Genomic DNA, 21,211 nt, shown 5'->3' with positions numbered 1-21,211 from the left:
TCGGAAGCTTCGGTCGGGTTCCAATGGATTATTTTATTCTTGAGCAGAAAAAGCAATTAATATCGTAGACTTATCCATCTATGTCAAAATGTCATAATTACATCGGTCTGCGTGACAGCTGTAGCTGTCGATTTTCTCGTACACAGAAGACCAATGACTGCTCTCTCCTGAACCACTGCAAGTATGTCAACATTTTGTTTCATTTGAACATTCCGGTCGGCTCACATGTATTCAATTTCGAGTCTAATTTTGAGTACCCATGAACTTTAGTTATTTTAGCTTATGATGCAATACAAATTATGCGAAATGAAGCAGCAATTAAATCAAAGACACAAGAATTCCAATTATGACTGTTAGATATTCTTACACCCGCATATTTATACTTCATTACTTCAGCGAGATGGTGACTTGGACTTTCAGAAAAGAACCGCTGATGTGTTTTCCTTATAATCTGCATGCATACTGTCCTCTTTTCGCTAAGGCTCATGTAACACTACTTAGACAATAAGCTTATACTATGAACGTTTCTAGAAAAAAACTATCCGAGCATTCGGCAGAGAGTGTCATGATTAAAAATGCAGTTGTCAGCAAACCAGCGAATTTGTACTGGATATTGAATAACCTTGAGGATATTCCTAATGCAGAGAATATTTCATACGCGAATTTAATGCACCGTTGTGGGCATGGCACCATCAAAAGGCTCCCGCGTGGAACAGGGAAAGTTAAAAAGGCCAGTGAATGTATTTAGCGCAGTTGTGCGGTGTTCTCATACAATGAAAATATCCTCTATATTACGAAGGTTGGTCCTAGGTTATAGCGGAGATGATTCACGAAGGTCTGGTTGTAATTGCGCTTTTAAAATATTGGCGTACGTCGTCACAAAAGGAGTTCCCATACGTTTAAGAAAATCTGTTGGTCAAATCAAATTCAAAATAGTTAAGCGTAAGAAGTAATTTGGAAGTAAGATCTTTCAGCAGTTATATGGACACTCCAGGCGGATTTTAGCCGTCGCCGTGAGGTCCCTTATCAATTCCAAATCGATAGCATCGCCCCATGCACTGAATGAAGTGCGAGTGAAGGCGCGCGAGGAAAGGCGATGATCGCGGCTCAGGCGGAAAGGCTCTGGTTGTCTTTCGTGGCGCGAAGTACCCACGGGGGGAGGGTGTCCCGGAGGGGGCTGCGGGCACGACCTGCGCGCTTTTATCGGCCTGCGCGTTCGCGTGCCCTCTTTTTGACAGGGATCAGCAGACTGCTCATGTCCTTGCTGAATTCTCACCGCTCCGTTTCCGCTGAAGCGATAAAAATCACGAAGGTTGCTTCGCTCACTGTAGCGGCCGCGTTTCCTTATGCCAGCGCTTTGTTGAGTTACGCCGAGTCGATGTTAAGGGGAAGTAAGGCTGTTAGCCTTACTTCGTATAATGCTTCAATTGGTTGCTATCGCATTCATTGCTTCCGCCTTGCGGCGAAATAGTGAGTTTTACTAAAGTGACGTGTAGCTTTTTTTTTCTGCCCGTTCACCTCTATTGTCTTAATTTTTTTTTTCATTTTGTTCCCTGTTTTTCCTTTGCTTGTTTTGCCATGCCTACCGTGAAATTAGTTTTAGTTGCTGCCAATTATATATGAGGTGGTTCTTGTAGAAAATAAAAAAGGGGCGCTAGTTTCTGCAACCCTCGCGGGAAGGTTGCAGAAACTAGCGCCACGTTTTCAACTAATAAAAAAATATTTTTTATTATTTATTTTATGTGCATCTTTCTCGACTTTTCCGTCACAGACAAGATGATGATTTTTCGCTCAGCTCAAAACAAATGACACCGACACCGGAATTTCTGCGAAACAATCTCTTTAACGCTATCGCATTAAAAGTCACATTGTCCCTTATGCACTCACCTAAGACGACCGGAAGGCGAAAACCATCTTCTTTTTCCTCTCAGTTGAAGTATTGATCCTGCCTCGCCAACCTCCGAAAGCTTTCTGCACCTAACATAGTTTTTCATTGCCTCCAGGACCGGAGGCACCTAAGCTAGTTCCTCACTGCCTCCGTGATCTGCCCACCGTTGACAAAGCTACGATGTCGTGCAATGACGTCACTGTGACGCCATGACGGCATCACAAATTTGGCTATCTGTGACGTAATGATGGCATCATATGGTGGCGTTATCACGTGATGGTCTTTTTGCATCACTCGTGTGCAAGCCGTCGGCAGACGCCTACGCGGGAGGTCGGTCAACTTTCGCGTTTGATGAGGCATCTAAGGCTTTCGCCTTAAAAACATCAACCATTTGTTGTGCCACTGTGATCAATTTGCCTTCGAAAGACGAGCACTTTCTAACGCCCTGCAATGATTGGACGATCGGCCACTTTCCGTGCAGGCGCTGCTAAAACACCGTCACGATCTCTCATTGCCCCACAAGTCAGTGAAGAAACTTTTGCGCTCCTTGAGGACGACCAGCTTGTGCGGACGCCTTTGACTTCACCTGCAGTCCTGCACGCGTCAGAAAAATTTACTGTTTTTCACTCTCTCAGCTTCCCACTCCAGCTTCTCAGACCCCCAATGTATAATAGCAAACCGGTCGCTATTATGGTTAACCTTCCTGCATTCTGTATTTCTCTTTCCACGCTTCCCCCTCGCATTGTCATTTTTGCATAGCTGTATCCAATATCCGCTTTCAATCTGCCCCCCCCCCCCTTTCTTTGTGCACAAGCTTGACATTTCGCTTCTTCCGCCTTTGGGATTGGGCGGGAAAGAGCAAGGTGTACGTAAAACACCACAAGAAAGAAAGCGCTGTGTTCTGTCTTCTTTCTTGTGGTGTCGTTTTTCTTGTGCTAAATAAGCACTATGGTGTAAAATTCCCGTTTAGGGTGACATTTGTCATCCAGGCGAAGACAAGTCCACGCGTCAAAACGTAGGCCCCTGCGGCGTTTTCTGCTTCAACGAATTTTCACGAGTCCAAGTATCCACATTCCCGTAAACTTCCGCATCGTTTCGATTCCTTGCTCTGACATTACACTGAAGTGGAGTCGGGCGAAAAATAAACGAAATTTAAATGTAGAAAATATCTATGCCTCGCTTGCTCTGGCAATCGCGTAATAAACGCCCCGTTAGTTATCTGCAATAGAACAGACAACAACAAACAAGGCAGACACATCTGTGTCAAAGAGAAGGCTCCACGCGAAACGTGACGTCGTAGCAGGTGTATAGACGCAGTGCTCTTTCATTGCCATTAAAGCTGCCACGTCTGTTTGAAGCGTCTTTGAACGATCGTTCATGAAATGGCATGAAAGAAAGTGCCAAGTATGACCTATGGTCATACTTGGCTCGACGTGTACATGGTCAAATGCACTGCACCGATTAAGTTATGTGTTTAATGTGCATGGCGGGTTGCCAAAAGGTTGCCAAAACGCGCGGATTTCTTCACCAAAACTGGTTGAAAAACAGGCCCTCTCTCGTTCTGTTAAACATTGTGCAGTATAGGTCGTCCCTACAAATACTTTAGAGTATGCTCAAAACTGTACTGAACAGCAAGCATATAAACGGAAAATAATTTGCCACCTTCTGCTTCCTACTTTAATTCTGCTTCCGATTACTTATCACTGCGTGGGGCACGGAATTATGCCCGGCAAATGTGAAATTGGTGAGCCTACTTCTCATTGTCGGCATATGGCAAATCCAAGCTGCAATTCATTCGCAGTAAGCAGATAGATGTTACCGTGGTATATAAGCGCCGTCTTTTTCTATTTCTGCGTCCAGTGTAACCACCCAGAACTCTCCTGTCATCGCCAAAAGAACTGTCTTTCACAAGCAAAGGAGTCGCGAATAACCAATAATAATTGCGCGATCCTGTATTAACGGGATCATTTGTAGCGTACTTACCTAGAACAAGCAATCTTCCTAAACCAAAGAGGCTCGCGTTTTCTGACATCTTCCAAGTTATACTGTATGTAAAGAAGGAGGACTATGTGCATCGCAGGCGGATCTCGCCTTGAGAGATAAGCAGGCTACTGCCCCGCCCAGTTTTCTTCATTCCGGTTATGTTGAAGTCATTATCACTTTCTAAACGCGAAACGCGGGCGGGCTGCCAAGGTGGCGTGCGCTGCGCGGCGCAACATTGCACATGCCGGGGGCATGCGCTATCTAGCATCTATCTATCCCCAATATTCCCCCACAACGCCCCAATGTGAGTGTCACTCATCAACAATTCCATAGTAAGTGTAGCGTCTAAAGAATTCGGGAGTAGTTACCACCAGTCACATGCGATGTACGTAACGTTCAAAAACTTCAAGCGTATTCGCTGTACATAACATTTGTAGAAAAGGAATAAAGGCCGACCACAATTAAAACACTTCAAAAACAAACAAGACGTTTCGGCTTCCGAAATGAAGGGTTCGCAATGACACTTCATTGTGAACAAGGCTGCCGTGCTGCAGCCGAAACGTTTTGTTTGTTTTTAAAGTGTTTTTATTGAGGTCGGCGTTTATTCCTTTTCTACAATGCTTTCTCCCGGCCAGACGGCATTCCGTCAAATCCTCGATTTCATGTACCCACATCGCCCCTTCAATAGCGGTGGCTATGTTTTTGTACGCCTCTTGTCTATGCCAGTTGTGTCAACTTGTGCCCAAAATAGAGCAAGATAGATTGCTGATTGGATGATTTGAACATGCTGCATCGTAAGTATGTCATGACTTAACCTCAATGTGCTCCGTGTGGCTGTTACCACTCACTTTGGTGAAGACACTGTGTGCCGCGTTCCAGGACCAACGTCAAAAGTAGTAATATTATTTTTAAATACTACCAAAGACAAACTGTGCCCACATTTTGAGCCTGTGATTTCATTCTTTTTATGTAAAAATGGAACATCATTGAATGCAGAATAATTAAATATGTAATTGCTTGCTAATTACAACTAATTGCTGAACCTCACACGAAACAACAGAATGCTTTATCTTCCTTCTTGGAATGTAATACTGAGTGCCTTGGAATCACTCTATGCGAATTTGAGACATTTGCAGACAGTGCATCATCATTAGCACCTGATGGGATAGCCTGATTTGCGAAATCCGGCACTTCTACAGCACGAAACTCGACTGCGAATCACGGGAACCTTAAAAGAGAAACGCACAGTTCTTGAATATTACGCCGTCTCGCAATCACAGATGCAGTTTGTAGAAAAGTAACTTTCTTCACGAACACTCCACGCTTACAGGACAACGAGGTGAACTAATAGTGGTGTCTTGTGAAATGACTGTTCGAATAAAATGTACAGCCGCGGTCACGTCTGTGTAGAGGGCGCGAGCAGCCGGTTTTTGTTCTGCGGGGCGATACCTTGAGGCAGTTTCGGGTTTTGACGTGGTGTGTCAGGAGCATGCACGGCCTAGTAGTCAGGCTGACCACGTCAGAGCCCGAAACTGCCTCAAGGTGTCGCCCCGCCGAGCAAAACCCGGCTGCTCGCGCGCTCTACACAGACGTGACCCCGGCTGTACGTGAGAAAAATATTTTATTCTGCAATCAAGGCAGGGGGCTATACATACTTGCATGCATGCCTGTAGGTGAAACGTACGACCGTTTCTACACGTTCAATATTTGCCATTACCAATGCCCTTTTTTTTTCGCATGCACGTATAAGTGATTCTTGCATATTTAAATAAGATTTCGGTTGCCTAGTACAATTTTAAAAGTTTTTTCTCCACTATAGGGTACTGAACCTGCCATTTCGTCGTTCCTATAGACGACACTTCATCATCATCATCATCATCATCATCAACATCATCATCATCATCATCATCATCAGCCTGTCTACGCCCACTGCAGGGCAAAGGCCTCTCCCATGTTCTGCCAATCAACCCGGTCCTGTGCTTTCTGCTGCCACGTTATACCGACACTTAACAGACCCGTAACAGCATGTGGCTAAGGACCAGGAATCACTTGTAACGGCTTTGTACGCAATAAGAAATATAAGCCTACATGATGAGGGTGGACTGATATATCCACAGCAAAACAAAGATATATACCACATATATTTGTTGTCGCTGGCTTGCCGACATAACCGATTTCCTAACCCTTTCAAAGCATCTTAGTTTTAACGCAATGACGACAATTAAAGAAAGAGCAGGAGGCGCAGACTGGTCCCTATCGGGAACTGCGGAGGCCGGAACTGGGATTGTCTCTCTGTTTTATTTCCATCAACGCTGGACTTGCGCGCTGGAAACTACAGAATATGCTTCACGAACCAGCTCGATGAGCCCCCAGGCTCGGCATGAATAGAGGCAAACCCCGTTCGCGTCGCTATTCAAACCACTTTAATGTTTTATCATTTTGTTTATCGTTTCTCGTTTTCTTGCTTGTTGCAGAGAGCTTAGCTCCCGATTCAACTTTGTTTTTGATTTCTAAGTTTCCACATATCCGATGCCTTCCCACCATTGACTTTTCTCTCCACAGCTCACCAGTATTTCTGAAAGGCTTTACGCGAAGGTCAGAAGCAGGATCCTGCATGAAATACCCATGTGCTTTGCAATGCTTAGGATTCTGCAGAATAACGACAACGCTTTCACCTACGCGGTGACCTATATAAGACGGGGAGGACTGGGAGGACTGTAAGTATCACCACGAAATTTTAGTTCGCGTAGGGCTTTTAACAATGTAAATCTGTACAGATTTTGCATTAACCATTCAACGAACACCATTGCTACGCAGGAACCGATTTGCTACGCGGCTTGTTACTTCAAGAACGCCCCGCCACCTACAGCACAACGCAGTAGCATTCCAACTTACAAGCGGTAAGCAAGCACTTACCGCCACTTTTAAATGATAAGACGCACAGAAAAAGCTAACAGTAAAACTAAAAACACGACTCTGTCTACTACCTCGGAAGAGCGGCTGATGAATAGGAACATCGATTAATTTATTTATCCTGCCAACAAAAAAAAAATCACAGTTTCACTGCAAGGGCGAAGCAATGAATGCGATAGCAACAAACTGCAATGCTATAGGAAATCCAAAAAAACGGCAGGAAGTGGAAGATGGAAGCTTGCGATGAAAAAATCCGTAAACAGGGGGTGCGTGCTCGAGCCACCACCCCTGTTTACGCATTTTTTCAATGCTATAGGAAGTAAGACTGGCAGCGAATTCTTATGGATCCGATATCTCGTAACTCCACAAAGCGCTGGTGTAAGCGAACACGGCCGCTCCAGGGAGAGATGCTATTTCCACAGAGTCTCTTCGCGTTGAGAGCGCAGCACGTAGAAGGGTATGCGAGCAGCCCGCTGATGGGCGCCGAGATAGCGAGATAACGCGTGCGCCAGGGATGGCGACCGCACTTTTAAAATCGCAGTTCACAGTTGCTGCTCGAGTGACCCCCCCCCCCCCCCGCGCGTTTCATGCTCGTTAAATTCTTTAAATACGGACGCGGCGTTTCCTCTCTTCTTCGACGACAGGCCTCCCTAGCGGGGTGATGTTGTCGCATGCGCCCTCCGAGCGACGGAGATGGGCCGGCTCGTTTGACATCTGCTTAAGCCGTGTTCGTCGCCACCGCTCGCGCGCTATTACACGCCAGTAGAACGTACGATGCGCGGCGGCGTGTTATCAATTTGGACTTTATACAGGACATGACGGCAACGGCGACGGCAACAACCAAGATAAAACAGAGAAATACGAGAAAAAGAAACAGAGGAAGAAAGAAAGAGAAAAACACAGAGAAACGAAGAAGGCCGCCCAGCTCCAGACTTCCTTCAGGCTTGGCCCCCCTAGTGCGAAGGAGCCTTAATTTTATTTTCTGAGAATCTATTGTGCCACCTCTCTTGTAAATAGCGTGAAAGATAATCTTAAGCCATTCTAAATGTGGTTCTGCAGATTTTAAGGAAAAATTTTCAGTTTCAAGGCAGTGCCTCACAAAGGTTGAACACACATATACCTTCAAGTGCGTTCACGAAATATCACAACCTATATTCGTGAGCACACAATTCTCGATCTTTCGAGCACCAACTTTCGCTACAACTGTAAACGTGTGTTGAAACAAACCGCTTTTTTATTTATTTTTGCCCCATTGAAAACAGATTCCCCGAGAAGGACGAGGTTCAAGATCATGTACACCGACATTGAGAAAAATTGCATTATATTGATAAAAATCCCACTAACCCGCTACAGAGGCAAGTATTGCTTCATTATATGATGGATGGTCGTTAACTTAAGTAATAGAAAACCGTTGAGCATAAACGTAAGTGTATGTCCCAAAGGCAGCGAAAATATCCACAATCGTTCAGCAGCACTTGAGCATGATGAATTTTACAAAGCGCTATACGATAAATTAAGGAAGATGCTCGAAGTCACAAAGTATGCGAGAAGTAAAGAATGCATTGAATGAACCCGTGAGTAACCAAACATCACATTATCGCATGTGGTGAAGATGTACGCATCGACAGCGCAAGAATAGAAACACGTTTGTATAATGTTACGAGGTTGATTTACTACCAAATTCCAGTTTTTCAGCCCGAAGCCCATGTGCTTTCTATGCAGCCGCATGTATTCCTATCGGAAAGGTGTCACACCTTTCGCGTTACAGAGACGTTTTTGTTACCACAATTTCTGGATTACTCGCCAAAGCATGCTGCGCATTGACATTGTTTTTTCACTGCTTTGCAACGCACAAATAATACGAAGCGTATGCTTTCATCGTAAATACTAACGTAATAAGGATATATCGGTTATACTGACGTTTAATGCTGTACGCTGTGATTAAATTAAACAAAACACATCATGGCTTACTGTAACTTTTCAAAGCCTGCATAGCCCACAGCACTAAGAGTGCTAAAACCTGTATGTCGCAGCAGGAACCAACCCTCAAGCATTTTTGAGCAGTATCCAAACACAACATTCTTCCTCCCACATCGCACGAAAAAACACGCAAACAGACTCTTTCTGTGACCACATTCAATTCACTTTCTAAATGTCAAAGTCTAATGATAAATGAGATATTCTTGCAACTTGAATGAGTGGCATTTTTTTTGTGTGTGTAATAGAACACAGCTGTCGGCATACTAACATTCATGTGGCCTGCCTTCTTCCGCAGAGTGCATTCTACTTCAGACAAGCAGCACAGTTGATGCACCGATTCCAGCTGAGTGCCGACTGGTCTATCAAGAGTTCTGCAACCGCGACACGGTACTTGTTTATCATCATGGATGCAAGGAACTCCTCCGGGTTGATGCAGTCTAGCTCTACCAGTTGATGTTGAAATTCCTAGGAGTAACATTATGACAGGCGAAAAAGTGACCCGTGAACATAAACCAATTTTTGCTTCACCTGCGTGCTTGCGGTCATCTATGTTCTCTGGATTTTTCCCGCGTGGTAATCAATGGCAGGGTAGAGAGCGATCACGTATTGCGCCGGGAAAAAGCCCCGTATTTATAACTAACTGACCCACATGTGTGTGGTTCTCTTCTTTGTCTTCGTCTTTTTGTGCGCCCCTTTTCTTTAAATATGAATATGCACCAACTCGCCCAACTTTCTATTTTGTTACGACCCACATGTATGCCAGTTAGCTTCGAAGTGCTAAATGAATGCATTAAAGGGACATGCCTACCGTTTTTTACCGGCGCTTCTTAAGCTGGCAATGACCGTGTAGTTCGCGCGTCGCCTCCCTTAACATATCTTTTTGTCATTAAATGTGTTCATGGACAGGCTGGTGCTTCGGTATGGGTCCGGCTACTCATCTTCTGTTACGTAACTTGCGTAATGAAGTTATCAGTAACAACAATATAATGCAGAATTCACGCACGAAAACACCCACCCCCAAACAATAATGATCGCACGTCACGCGTCACCTAACAATGTTGGCACATAAGAAATGTTCGCGCTTTGCAGAAATGTTCAGCTTGCATTCATTTACAGAGGTTGAACACGCAGCGGTCACACGGCAGTTGACCGCACTTTTAACATAGCTCTGACGAAACACGAGAAACACATGAAAACACGCTAAACATCTGACCAGAAATGTCTGGCAATAAATGAAAATGCGAGCAATAATTGTTTAGGTGAATCGGCATCTTTCTGATATTGCTAATTCTTCTAAAAATTGTACTAGTGCGCGTGCTGTGACGTTTTTAAAAGTTTCTGTTCACAATGGGCCCAAAGCTTTTGCTAGAGAGCGGCTGCCTATCCAACCTACTTAGTTTTTGTAAAAATTGCTTACGGCGAACAGCACAATTTTCACAGTGTAGAAGAGAGCATTCTATGCCTTCTTCTGCCTCTTCACATGTGCACGCATTCAACAAATCAAGAAATGCAAATCAGGCTGGAGTTCAGGGGACGATGGAAACTTGAACTGATGCGATATCCTTGCTCACGCGGTGTCGCTGGAGCCAACACTTTGAGAAGTGGTGTTCTTTTCTTCAAGGCTACAACTGCCGACCTTGTCGATGTATGTGTATTCTTAGTACCCTCTTCCTCAACCAAAACGGAAAAGAGAGGGAAACCCCGTTTTCGCACTTGCAAATGTACCGTAATTTTAGCATTTTGTTTATCTACAGTTCTCAGTGCTATCCTTCTATCCCACGCTTGTACAAAGTGAAAAAAGCTGCCAGAGTTTCTTTTTCAGTTGAAAGCCTTAGATGGCAAAATTGACGGGCGTCCTGCGCCTGCGTCTCCCGTCGGCGGCGTCAACACGAGTGATGCAAAGAATCATCATCACGTGATGACGTCACCATACGACGTCATCACGACGTCACAGGTCACTAAAATTTGTGCCGTCATTGTAACGTCATCCCGACGTTTTAGTGTCATCACGAGACATCACACAATGACGTCATGACATGACATCGTAGCTTGGTCAAAGATGGTTCGATAATGGAGCCAGTGCGAAACCAGGTGAGGTGCCTCCGATCCTGGAGGCAGTGGAAAAACACGTTATATGCAGAAAGCTTCCGGAAGGTGGCGGGGCACAATCAATGCAATCGACTGAGAAGAAAAAGACGATGGCTTTCGCCTTCCAGTCGTCTTAGGTGAATGCAGAAGGGACCCCGTGAGTTTTTAGATGCGAAGCATCTCTTGCTTGGGGGTATGTCCCGCGGCGTTGGCGTCTGCCCTCACACTGCGCATGCGTAACTCTCCTGCTTTCCTCTCTCCAACAGCTGCGCGTTACTCGCTCAACTTCTCTCCCAGCTTCGGGAAAATGTGCAGCGCGGCACGGACGAAGGACATTTTCCCGAAGATGTTAGTACACCAACTCGCCCAGATCGCCGTATTAGTTCTCTCCCAGCACCTGCTTGCGCTTCTCCTGCGTTCTCGCTTCTGCTCTCGCGGCGCATGCGCTACTCTCCTCCTCTAGTCTCCTCTCCTTCCAGTGTGAATATAAAGCGGGTAGAGCGCTGCGCGCGTTCAGTCCAGCGCTTGCTTCGGTTGACTCCTCTGAAATGCGGGCTCGACATGCCGAAATTCTCTCCTGCGAACGCCGCGATGAGCGACAGCGCATGCGCGTCCCCTCCCCCTCTCTCTCCTCTCCTACGCTGCCCCCCTCTCGCGCGCCTGTCGACCACGTTCCCCGCTCGCCCTGTGAGAATTACCAGCCACGCTACAGGGAAGACACGATGCGCGTAGTGTTCCTCTTCGCGATCCACGACGTGAGGTCGGTAGCATGCCCAACGAATGCCAACGGAACACGATCGTGCAAGTGCTCCGGCTTCCTCATGGTCCCCTTTAGCGGGAGATGCTGTAATTTTTTATCAACAAAACACAGCCATTCAGAGTAGGGGTAATGCTTCTTCGCGACTTGCTTAACCGTAGTCCAAAACAATTCATCGGGCATCACGGAAGCATCGCGGTGCCCACGGAATTCTCTCCTCCTGCAGTTGCAACCACTACACGATGAAGGGCAGCGCCATCTCTTTTCGCATATCTAGCGTTCACTTGCGGCGAGAACCACAACTTCGAACACGTCAAATTAAATACCAGCCTTTTATTTTGAATGCAAATGATATAAAATGCTGTCTATTATTACTAACCGAAAACATGCTAGTAAAGTAATTCACGGAATGACATCTACTCGTACGCATGTGAGACGACACATCGAACAAGCAACTCGTCTTCCAACAATACGGCGACCAATTTTGCGATGTTGACCGTCTCACATTTTAAGCAGCGAATATGGCGTGATCCAACGTCACGCTACGTCAAATTGACGATACAAGAAGGGACGTCCTGTGACGCAATAAGCAGCGTCAACTTAATGGCCAATCGTGTTGCAGATATGGCGGCTCTTCGTCAAGCGAGCAGTAGTTTCGATAAGCCGTAAGTTGACCGCGCGTACAACCAGCAAACCTTTATTTCTACATCGTACGGTCCGGCGAAGCGCTGCTTCAGAAAAAAAAAAGAGCTATTTTTCATCACGTTACGTCATCACAAATTCTTGTGTCGTCGCGCTACCACAGCGCCCCATCACGAACAACCTCGCGTGACCGATCAAATCAGGACAAACGGCGGAATTAGAGAATAGGGCAGAACATGACTATGTCCATCATAGCACCCTGCATGGAGTACGCCGGACTATTTTTTTGTGTGCTGCTTAATTGGATCAGATTGGTTAGCTTCTACAGCATCGAAGCTGGGCGACAAATTCCAATTAGAAAGCTGTAGATTGGTTTCGATAACGTCCGATTGGACTGTTTCTGGCTTTCTATCAAGTATTATTCTGTTTCTGCTTCCTCCAGATGCCTGCGAAGCACACAAGAAAATGCCATGTGACATGCCCGCTTGAGCGTTGTATGTCAAGTACTCCCTACGTCCCGCCTGCAAACGACTACTGCATTCGGCCACGTGTGCTATGGCTTTAAAGGTCAGACTGCAGCGACGATGGTGGTGGCTGTGCGATGGCGAACCTGTTTCTAGCGGCCGCGCAAGCGATAACCGCTGCGTCTGCTTATCGCTATCGAGAACCGCGGCAAAGGAAGCATATAGTTTTTACGCGGGGCGTTACTGGGCACTGCAACATGATGCGCAAGCGGGCGAGTCGCGTGGTATTTTTTTTTCTTTTTCTTGTTATTTTTTCTTGAAATTCGCGGGCATTTGCAATAAGCGGCAAAACACAAATTCTTAATAAGTAAAATGTTATAAATTGTTTAATCCGGCGTATTGTAAACCGATCTACAGCTTTCTAATGAACTTTTTCCCAAGCTTTGTTGCCTTAGAAGTTAGGTAATTAATCTTACCTAAATACGCAGTAAAGCAGAACACAAAAATACTGTAACTTAAACCATGCAATAGCGAGGAACATGTCGGCATACTTTCAAAATCTGTTTGAAGTAAGCAGGGAGACTGCCTACGGTACGATCCACACAAATAGCGCATATCCTAATATACGTACCGCCAGTCCACTAAATATGAAGGGAACACACAGGCGGCAAACAACAATTACGATCCTGAACTAAACGATCATCCCACAACTTCGTGCACTGAACGAAGGTAGAGGATGTGTGATCGGCTTTGTCTCAAAATTCCGTGTCACCTCAGTGTCGAGTGCTCGACAGCTACGGAGGTTATTGGCCATCACAGAGCGGAATGGCTGCTATTTTTTTTTTCTTAACGTCCCACGGAGCCGCGGCTGTTTCTATGGAGGGATGTTTCGCTTTCGTGTTACGAACGAATTATAATAACGAAAGATCAACCATCTCTGTGGCTAGCTTCAACACATCTACTATTGTACTAACTCACCTATTTGCCTCTAGAAAGGCAACAGAACGATCATCACATATTCGTTCTTAGAGCCAGAGCTTCAATTACGATTCAGCGCATTTTTAACTGCTCATGGCCGACGGTACGAAAATAGACACATATACAACGCAAAGACTTCCAGAGGACTATTTCGCAAAAGCAGGTGATTTATAGGGTCTTCAACATAACAGAACAGCAGAACAAGGAACTTCACCATAGATTTTATCAAAAACAGCCAGGCCGTGTGTACACTAAGTGCGCAGGAGTGACCTGATGTGCCAATCTGAGAATTCTGTTTCTTTCCTTGACGAAGAAGGACAGCTGACACAGCTATCGCCCCTTTTTGCAATGTGAAACGCCCCGATGAGATCTTTCTCGGTTCGTGAATTAGCCTCCGTTAAGATTTTTTTTTTTTTTTGGATGAGAAAAACAGATTGAATTTTCACAACTCTTGCAATGCAAAAGCAAGATTCTTTCCGTGCCGGTGCGCTATAGGATCTGTTCTGTTCCTGCCCATGCTAATTGAAACATTCGGTGGTTTGGCTTATGTAAATCTGACCGCACGAAACGGGTATCTCGTAGTTCACCCGCTGCATTAAGTATGCAACTAGTGAACTTCCTCTGATCGTTCTTTCAACATGAATTATGCTTTTTTCTTCGTCAGTACGAGATACCCTTTTCGTGCGGTTGGACGTAAAAAGTCCGGCCGCTTAGATGGCACAGTGGATACGGTGCTCGGCCGCTGACTTAGACGCGGCAGGTTCGATCAAGGCCATGGCGGTCCCATTTTTGATGGAGGCGAAAATACCAGAGTATCGTGCTGGTCTTCCCTTAAGTGTGCCTAAATCTAAGTCCACAGGCCTCTAGTATTTCACCTCCATCGAAATGGGGCCGCCACGGCCGGGATTCGATCCCGCGACCTTCGGGTCAGCAGTCGAGCGCCACAACTACCAGACAACCGTGGCGGATTTTACTCACACACGGATCCAATAACTGGCTTGCCTCACCTTTAGAACCGTGCTCTCTTTGTATTCCATCCTCAATATTGCCCATAGCTGCTGGTGGGGCCACCTTTCTTCTTCAGAGAATGCGAACATAAGTGTCTGCACCTTGACGAAGCTTTTCATGGCGTTCTGGCACACACGACACAAGTAATGCGCACAGAGTAGGGTGATGTATCACAGGCTGAATAGGCAAGGCACGCCACGATCGCGAGGAAAACACGTTCCCCCGCCGACATCTGGAGCGATACTCGAAGGCGATCGCTTCATCGATTACGAAATACTGTTTCGCGAGAAGTCACGAGACTAGTACAAGCGTCGGTGTTTATACGAGCGATAACAATTTTGGCTGGCCAGCTACGTGTCTTAACGGCTCGTACACTGCTAAGCTGCTCCGTGCGCTGTGATAGCTGCCGTCGGGCTACGAAAAGTGACGCGCCTGGCACTACGCGTAAAATAAACGGGCTCTCCGTTGCATCTGCTAGTCATTAAAGGGAAAGTTAGCAGCCACCCGTTTGTTGCAAATAATAATTCGTGAGGTATTAGTGACATAAGCACGATATGATTGTGAGGCACGTCGTAGTGGAGGGCTTCGGAAATGTTGACCATCTGTTGTTCTTTAACGTGCACTGACATCGCACATTATGCGGGGCCTCTAGCATTTCGCCGCCATCGAAATGCGACCACCGCGGTCGGGATCGAACTCACGACTTTCCGGTCAGCAGCCGACCATCGTAGCCACTATACCAGCGCGACGTATTCCGTTTGTAGCCAAATGTTTCGAGGAAATTCATACAAATTTCTCAGAAAGCAAAGCTTCCTAGCCGATGAAAAATTCGTGCCGGTTTGGCGTTGGTCCCCCAGATTGGCGTTTGTCTCGACCCGAGACCAACGCCAATCACGGGGGGGGGGGGGGGGGGGGGGGGGGGGGGGGGTTGTCGCGCTACGAAGTGAGCTAATCTGGACTCTAGCAATACGAGGCGCGAGGAAGAATTAACTGACAAATCGAAGTCCATAGGTCCTGAGTATGACATACAAATTTTGAGGAACCTGCAAGTTAAGGGGAGGGTTATGAAAGCAAAAATTTGCAGAACCTACTACGCAGAACGGATTTCCCGCTCTGAGTGTCCATATGCCTCGCGTTCGCGATTAACTTGCCCTCGCGATGCCGCTTGCTTGCATACTGGTTAGCGCAATCGGCAGAGCGACCACCCCGAAAGGCGTTGGTCTCGAGTTCGATCACCGGGCAAAGCCGAAATTTTCGTGAACTAGGAAGCATTATTTTCTGAACAATTCGTACGCATTTCCTTGTAGCTCTGTGCTAAGAACGGGTGCTTCTGAATTATTCCTTTTATAAGCCTTCCGTCACCTTGCGCTATTTCGCAGAACTGATTTGCTCTCTAGGCGTTTTCAACCCACCTTTATCTAATAACGGTTGTCGTCGTCGACGTGTCGTGGTCGTCAAGCCAGCCTCTTCAGATTTCCCATCCTCATCCTCATACGGGAGAAGAAAAGCTTTTTCTCCTAACAGCCGCCACTGAGGTTCAAACGCATATGTTACAGCAGTGATTGTGAACTTTCGGATGACACATGCGAAGCATTCTGCTGGGCCGTTGCTTCCTGCTCTTGAGTTCTACGCAGGTTCTGAGAACAGTGGGTCGTGCTCCTTTATTTATAAAGTCAGAACGAGTAATACTGTAGCACAGAAAGGGGACTACACCTGCTTTGTGGTCTAGTGGTTAGGGTGCTCGACTGCTGACACGAAGGTCGCGGGATCGAATCCCCGCCGCAGCTGCCGCATTTCAATCGTGATGAAATGCTAGAGGCCCGTGTACGTATATTTAAGTGCACCTTAGCCCTTTGTGCGGCCGCGGGTCGCATACGTCCCACTTTTCCGTCGGTAGAAAATTTTTTCTCCCACATCACCCGTTGTAATTAGCGCAAGGCTAAGTCACTCATATCTTACCTAAGTCGTCTTCGTAACGTCGAGGAAAGTCATTTTGCCACGCTTTGGAAGGGCGGAAGTAGTGTTACAATGGCGTTGAATTTCGATCAATTTTTTACGATACCTTCTGAATTTTCCTGTTCTTCAGTAAGAAAGAACCTACCAATCAAAATGCTGGATAAATTCTTCTCTTTCTCGTTTTTCATAGGCCATTTAGCCTCCAGTGATCGCGTGTTTTTGTTAATTTGCGCAATAACATGACCAATAAATGCATCGAAACACAATCCCTGCGAAAGTGGCACGCTCATACTTCAGCGTAATTGCGGATATTGGTGCGTGGAAATATTTTTCTTTATATCACATACCTCTTGAAATGTAGGCACATATTCAGGGACAACATCCGTACCCGACAATTTCGACAGCCAAAGCAAGGACAGGCAAATGCAGAAAAAAAAAAAATGGTTGGTGCATGCGGTGAAGTAAGCTTTACGGGAACTGACCACAGCGCTGTGAAGGCCCACAAAAGGCGCAGGTGCAGGTGGTGTTCTACTGCTGGAAATGAGGTCCGCGCAACTTTCCTCAGCTTAAGTTGAGAAGTGCTACTCTGTGTCACTTGCTTCGGCCGTTTCATCCGAAATACCCGTTGATGCAATTTCGAGATGGTGCCTTCATGAGTCAGCGGGACAATGTTTTACCACTTTTTGAACACACTCTCATGAGCCAGTGGGAAATACGTGTCCCACTTTTTTTAGTAAAGTGCTGGCTTGATTTTTATGAAACTTGTTTTATACTATTTCTTTGTCGTTTATATCAATATACCACAGTCGGTTTTTATATGATCGTTTCAAAAATATAGGTAAACCTACAAACGGTTAAAGAGCATCAGATGTCCAAAATTTCCAGAGTCCTCTACTAAGGTGTCCCTCATAATCATATCCCGGTTTGAGATGTGAAACCCCAAGAAGTATTACAAGACATGCAAGGCGACTGTATCTGCATCACGAAAAAAAATATCGCTCTTCACGAAACAGCCATACGCCCAGAAAAGAGGGCTCAGAAAGGTCTGTGTGCAAACAATCCTTCATTTTCGATATTCAGGAAAAACAAGCAGCGGCGCAATTAGACATGAACACCGAATAATAATGGTTTAATGATGCCCCTCATTTGGGGACACGCCCAGGATCAGGTGGTTGGTGCGAAGCAAAAATAATAACATCGACGCCGGCGAAATGTTCTTGCATTTTGAAACTGAAATGCAAGAACAATGATAATGTCAGTTAGGAAACAACTCACAAGGTCCGTCATGTAAGACGACTAGAAGGCGAAAGCCATTTTTTTTTCTTCTCAGTCGATGTATTGCTCCTGCCCCGCCATGCTTCGTAAAGATTTCTGGACCTGATGTGGTTTTGCATTGCCTCCAGGATCGGCGGCTCCTCACCTGGTTAATGCACTGCCTCCGGGATGTGCCCACCGCTGACCAAGCTACGATGTCATGGGATGAAGTCACTGTGACGTCGTGGGGACGTCATAACAGCGTCTCAAATTTTCGCTTGTCGTGCTGACGTGATACGGCGACATCACCACGTCATGATGATTTTTAGCATCGCTCGTGTGCACGCCGACGGGAGACACCGACGCGAGACGCCGGTCAATTTTCGCGTTTGATAAGACATCTAAGGGATTCGCCTTAATAAGCCGTGCATTCGATCGCCGGGAGTGGACCGAAAGGGTCGCCAAAGAGAAAAGGGCGGTGGCTGTTACGTGAGGTTTGTAAGTACCGTATTTACTCGAATCTAGGCCGGCCCCGATGTTAAGCCGACCCCCGAGATTCGGAAAGCCAGAAAAGAAAAAAAACTTAATCATTGTGCTCGAATCTAAGCCGAACCCCCGACCCTCCCCCCCCCCCCACAAACACACACACTTTCGAACATCGTTTCTTCGAAAAAAACGTCGGCTTAGATTCGAATAAATGCGGTAAACTACAAATACACATATAAAGCAAGCGATCCGATATCTCAATTTGAACTCTGTGCCTCTAGTACTATAGCCCCACGCTGTATTTACTGCGCCATACGCGGAAGCCTCATCATGCGAAGTATAAAACTTCGTAGGTATGTATTGCGTACACGGAAGGAATCACGTTTACATATCTGACTCGTGTTGCCCAATGGTGACGGTTTTCTAAATGTTCTTCGCACAAGCCGGCGCGTTGAGACGCTTGCCAAGTTTTTGTAATGCTGTTTAAACATTTTAATACCCAATGCACTCATTTTACGAGTATTCCCCAGCAATAAGACATAAGCAATCTCTGCTGAACTAGAAACACGCACTTTTTCGTGCGGTCCTGGTAAATAACACTGGATCATTCCATTCTGTTTAACGCACTTTGGGCGACAAATGATTCCGTTTAATGTTTAATCAATAACAGTTTATTTGGCCAGTTCTTGTTTCAATCGTAACACCAGGCCGCTGTACTACATGAACGAAACTTTAACACCGAACGCATGTGCAACCTTTGGCATAGCTGCAACTCGAAACGCGGGACCAACAAGTTTTATTCCAAGGGGAAACAGGAGGAAAAGAACGAGGATAAGTGGAAGAGACAACAGCGCCGTCTCTTCCTCAGTCCTCCTCTTGGCGCGCTGTCTCCCCGCAAATTATGTATCAACTAGCGCAGGCTTTTGCTTTGTTGCCAACTTTCTTGCCACCCGGGCCAGGCTCCTTTTTTTTTAAGAGTCAGTCGCTTAAGGCACCTCGGCGAACCTCCGGGCGCCCGGCGATGACCTCCTCCTTTTCCTCCAGCGTCGACGGAGTGCGCTGCCAGCAGCGATTGCCGTCATGAAGACCAGGACGAGCGACCCTGCCACCAGGAGGTAGGAGCGCTTGCCGTCGCCCTCTGCGATGTTTAGGGAGGACAGTGGAACGCGGTTTCCGTGAAAAGACTAAATGAATTTGTTCTTACGCGCATTCTAAGCCTGAAGATGCACGACCTTTAATACCTCCCCATATAGACACCGGTCACATTAGAGGTACCGGCCGTACTATAACGCCGCTCTTCCAGCTTTCGCTGTGACTGTGCTGCAGTTTCAGTGCAGGCCTGGCTTTTTTTTTTTTACATAAAGCGCGAAAGAACAAGGGAGGAAAAAGCAAATGCGCTTTATGTTCACGCATTATGTTAAAATGAACAGTTACCGACTCGCCAATTTGCCATCCAACTGATACACATAGCACTGCCCTGACGAACACGAGGTGCCGGGTATGATTCAGAAAGGAATCATACCTGTTTATTTGTCTATCGTGTCGTAGATATGTGTTATGAGAAACTTCTCATGATGTCCACTGTACTGCCTCCAAACTACAGTTGGATCGTAATTGTGTCACCAATGTATACACTCTATTTAGCACAGTGATTTAATTACGCAGTTACACTACGTAGTGTAATTTTTAGTGTGTTGATCTCATTTATGAATTTGTGTTGTGTTCGTGGCATGTTTGTTTCCAATTATTTCTCATATACGCTTTTGTAACGGGACATTCGGTACATAAATACGCTAACTTAGTACAGCTACTGTCATGTAACGGCCACCAGGCCATTGTAATGCTGTTCTCATGGTCTATTAATTTCCTAACTGATTTTCTAACCGATCTCTGACGTCATGATGACGTCATATGGGGACATCACGTGATGATTTTTTTGCATCACTCGTGCTGGCGCCGACGCCGCCGGACGCCGACGCCACCGACGCGAGACGACGGTCAATTTTCTCGTTTTATGAGGCATCTAAGGCTTTCGCCTCAAACTAAACACGCTAAACAACCAACCAACTTGGACTTGTCGCAGAATCAACACATGTGAACAGCCTCGGACGCTGCAGCTGTTCCTGCGATCGACAACTTCAGTGAAATGCACATAATAATAATAATAATATCTGGGGTTTAACGTCCCAAAACCACGATATGATTGTGAGAAACGCCGTAGTGGAGGGCTCAGGAAATTTCGACCACCCGGGGTTCTTTAACGTGTATCTAAATCTAAGTACACGGGCTTCAAACATTTTCGCCTCCATTGAAAATGCAGCCGCCGCAGCCGGGATTTGATCCCGCGACCTTCAGGTCAGCAGTCGAGCGCCAAAACCACTAGACCACAGTGGCGGGGCCGAAATGCACATAGGTGTGCGTACTGGAGGGGAGGAGAAGGGAGGCGGGGGGCGCCAGTTCTTTTTTTTTTTTGTCGACTTATTTTACTTTTATTTTGCAAGCAGCACACGTAAACCCACACATCTCAGTTGAAATGATCACAAAGAGCCCTTAAAGCGTCTGCGTCTAACTATGCAGACCACCTGTCGCTTCGCTAGAATTCCCCGATTCTCTGCAATTTATATCCGCTTGACGTGGACCGTTGAAAGCAACAATACGTTCAAGGACTTGAATCGCCAAAACCTGCAACGCACTTACATTTGGTTCCCTTGTGAAGTCGATTATGCAAAATAAAAATGACATACACAAATCATACCGCAAGTTGAAAACGCCGTACGTTGCTCGCTTTTCGTGAAATTATTAAGGCGGAAGCAT

The 21,211-nt window shown here is 46.1% G+C and overlaps 2 protein-coding genes across 2 annotated transcripts in view; one reads left to right on the top strand and one right to left on the bottom strand.

Moving 5' to 3' along the window:
- LOC119404167 (uncharacterized) overlaps positions 1-18,116 on the top strand; it is a 46,881-nt gene extending 28,765 nt beyond the window's left edge. Inside the window, exon 5 of the mRNA XM_049419467.1 lies at positions 18,061-18,116. Within this exon, the coding sequence (XP_049275424.1) occupies positions 18,061-18,116 (56 nt within the window). The remainder of the gene's footprint in view (positions 1-18,060) is intronic.
- Positions 18,117-19,383: 1,267 nt separating this feature from the next.
- LOC119405626 (neprilysin-4-like) overlaps positions 19,384-21,211 on the bottom strand; it is a 147,102-nt gene continuing 145,274 nt past the window's right edge. Inside the window, exon 19 of the mRNA XM_049419466.1 lies at positions 19,384-19,535. Within this exon, the coding sequence (XP_049275423.1) occupies positions 19,384-19,535 (152 nt within the window). The remainder of the gene's footprint in view (positions 19,536-21,211) is intronic.

The sequence above is a fragment of the Rhipicephalus sanguineus genome, chromosome 9 (assembly GCF_013339695.2).
Source record: "Rhipicephalus sanguineus isolate Rsan-2018 chromosome 9, BIME_Rsan_1.4, whole genome shotgun sequence".
NCBI classification, from domain to species: Eukaryota; Metazoa; Arthropoda; class Arachnida; order Ixodida; family Ixodidae; genus Rhipicephalus; species Rhipicephalus sanguineus.
The sequence above is the reverse complement of the archived record's forward strand: the minus strand, read 5'-3'. Positions and strand labels throughout refer to the sequence as shown.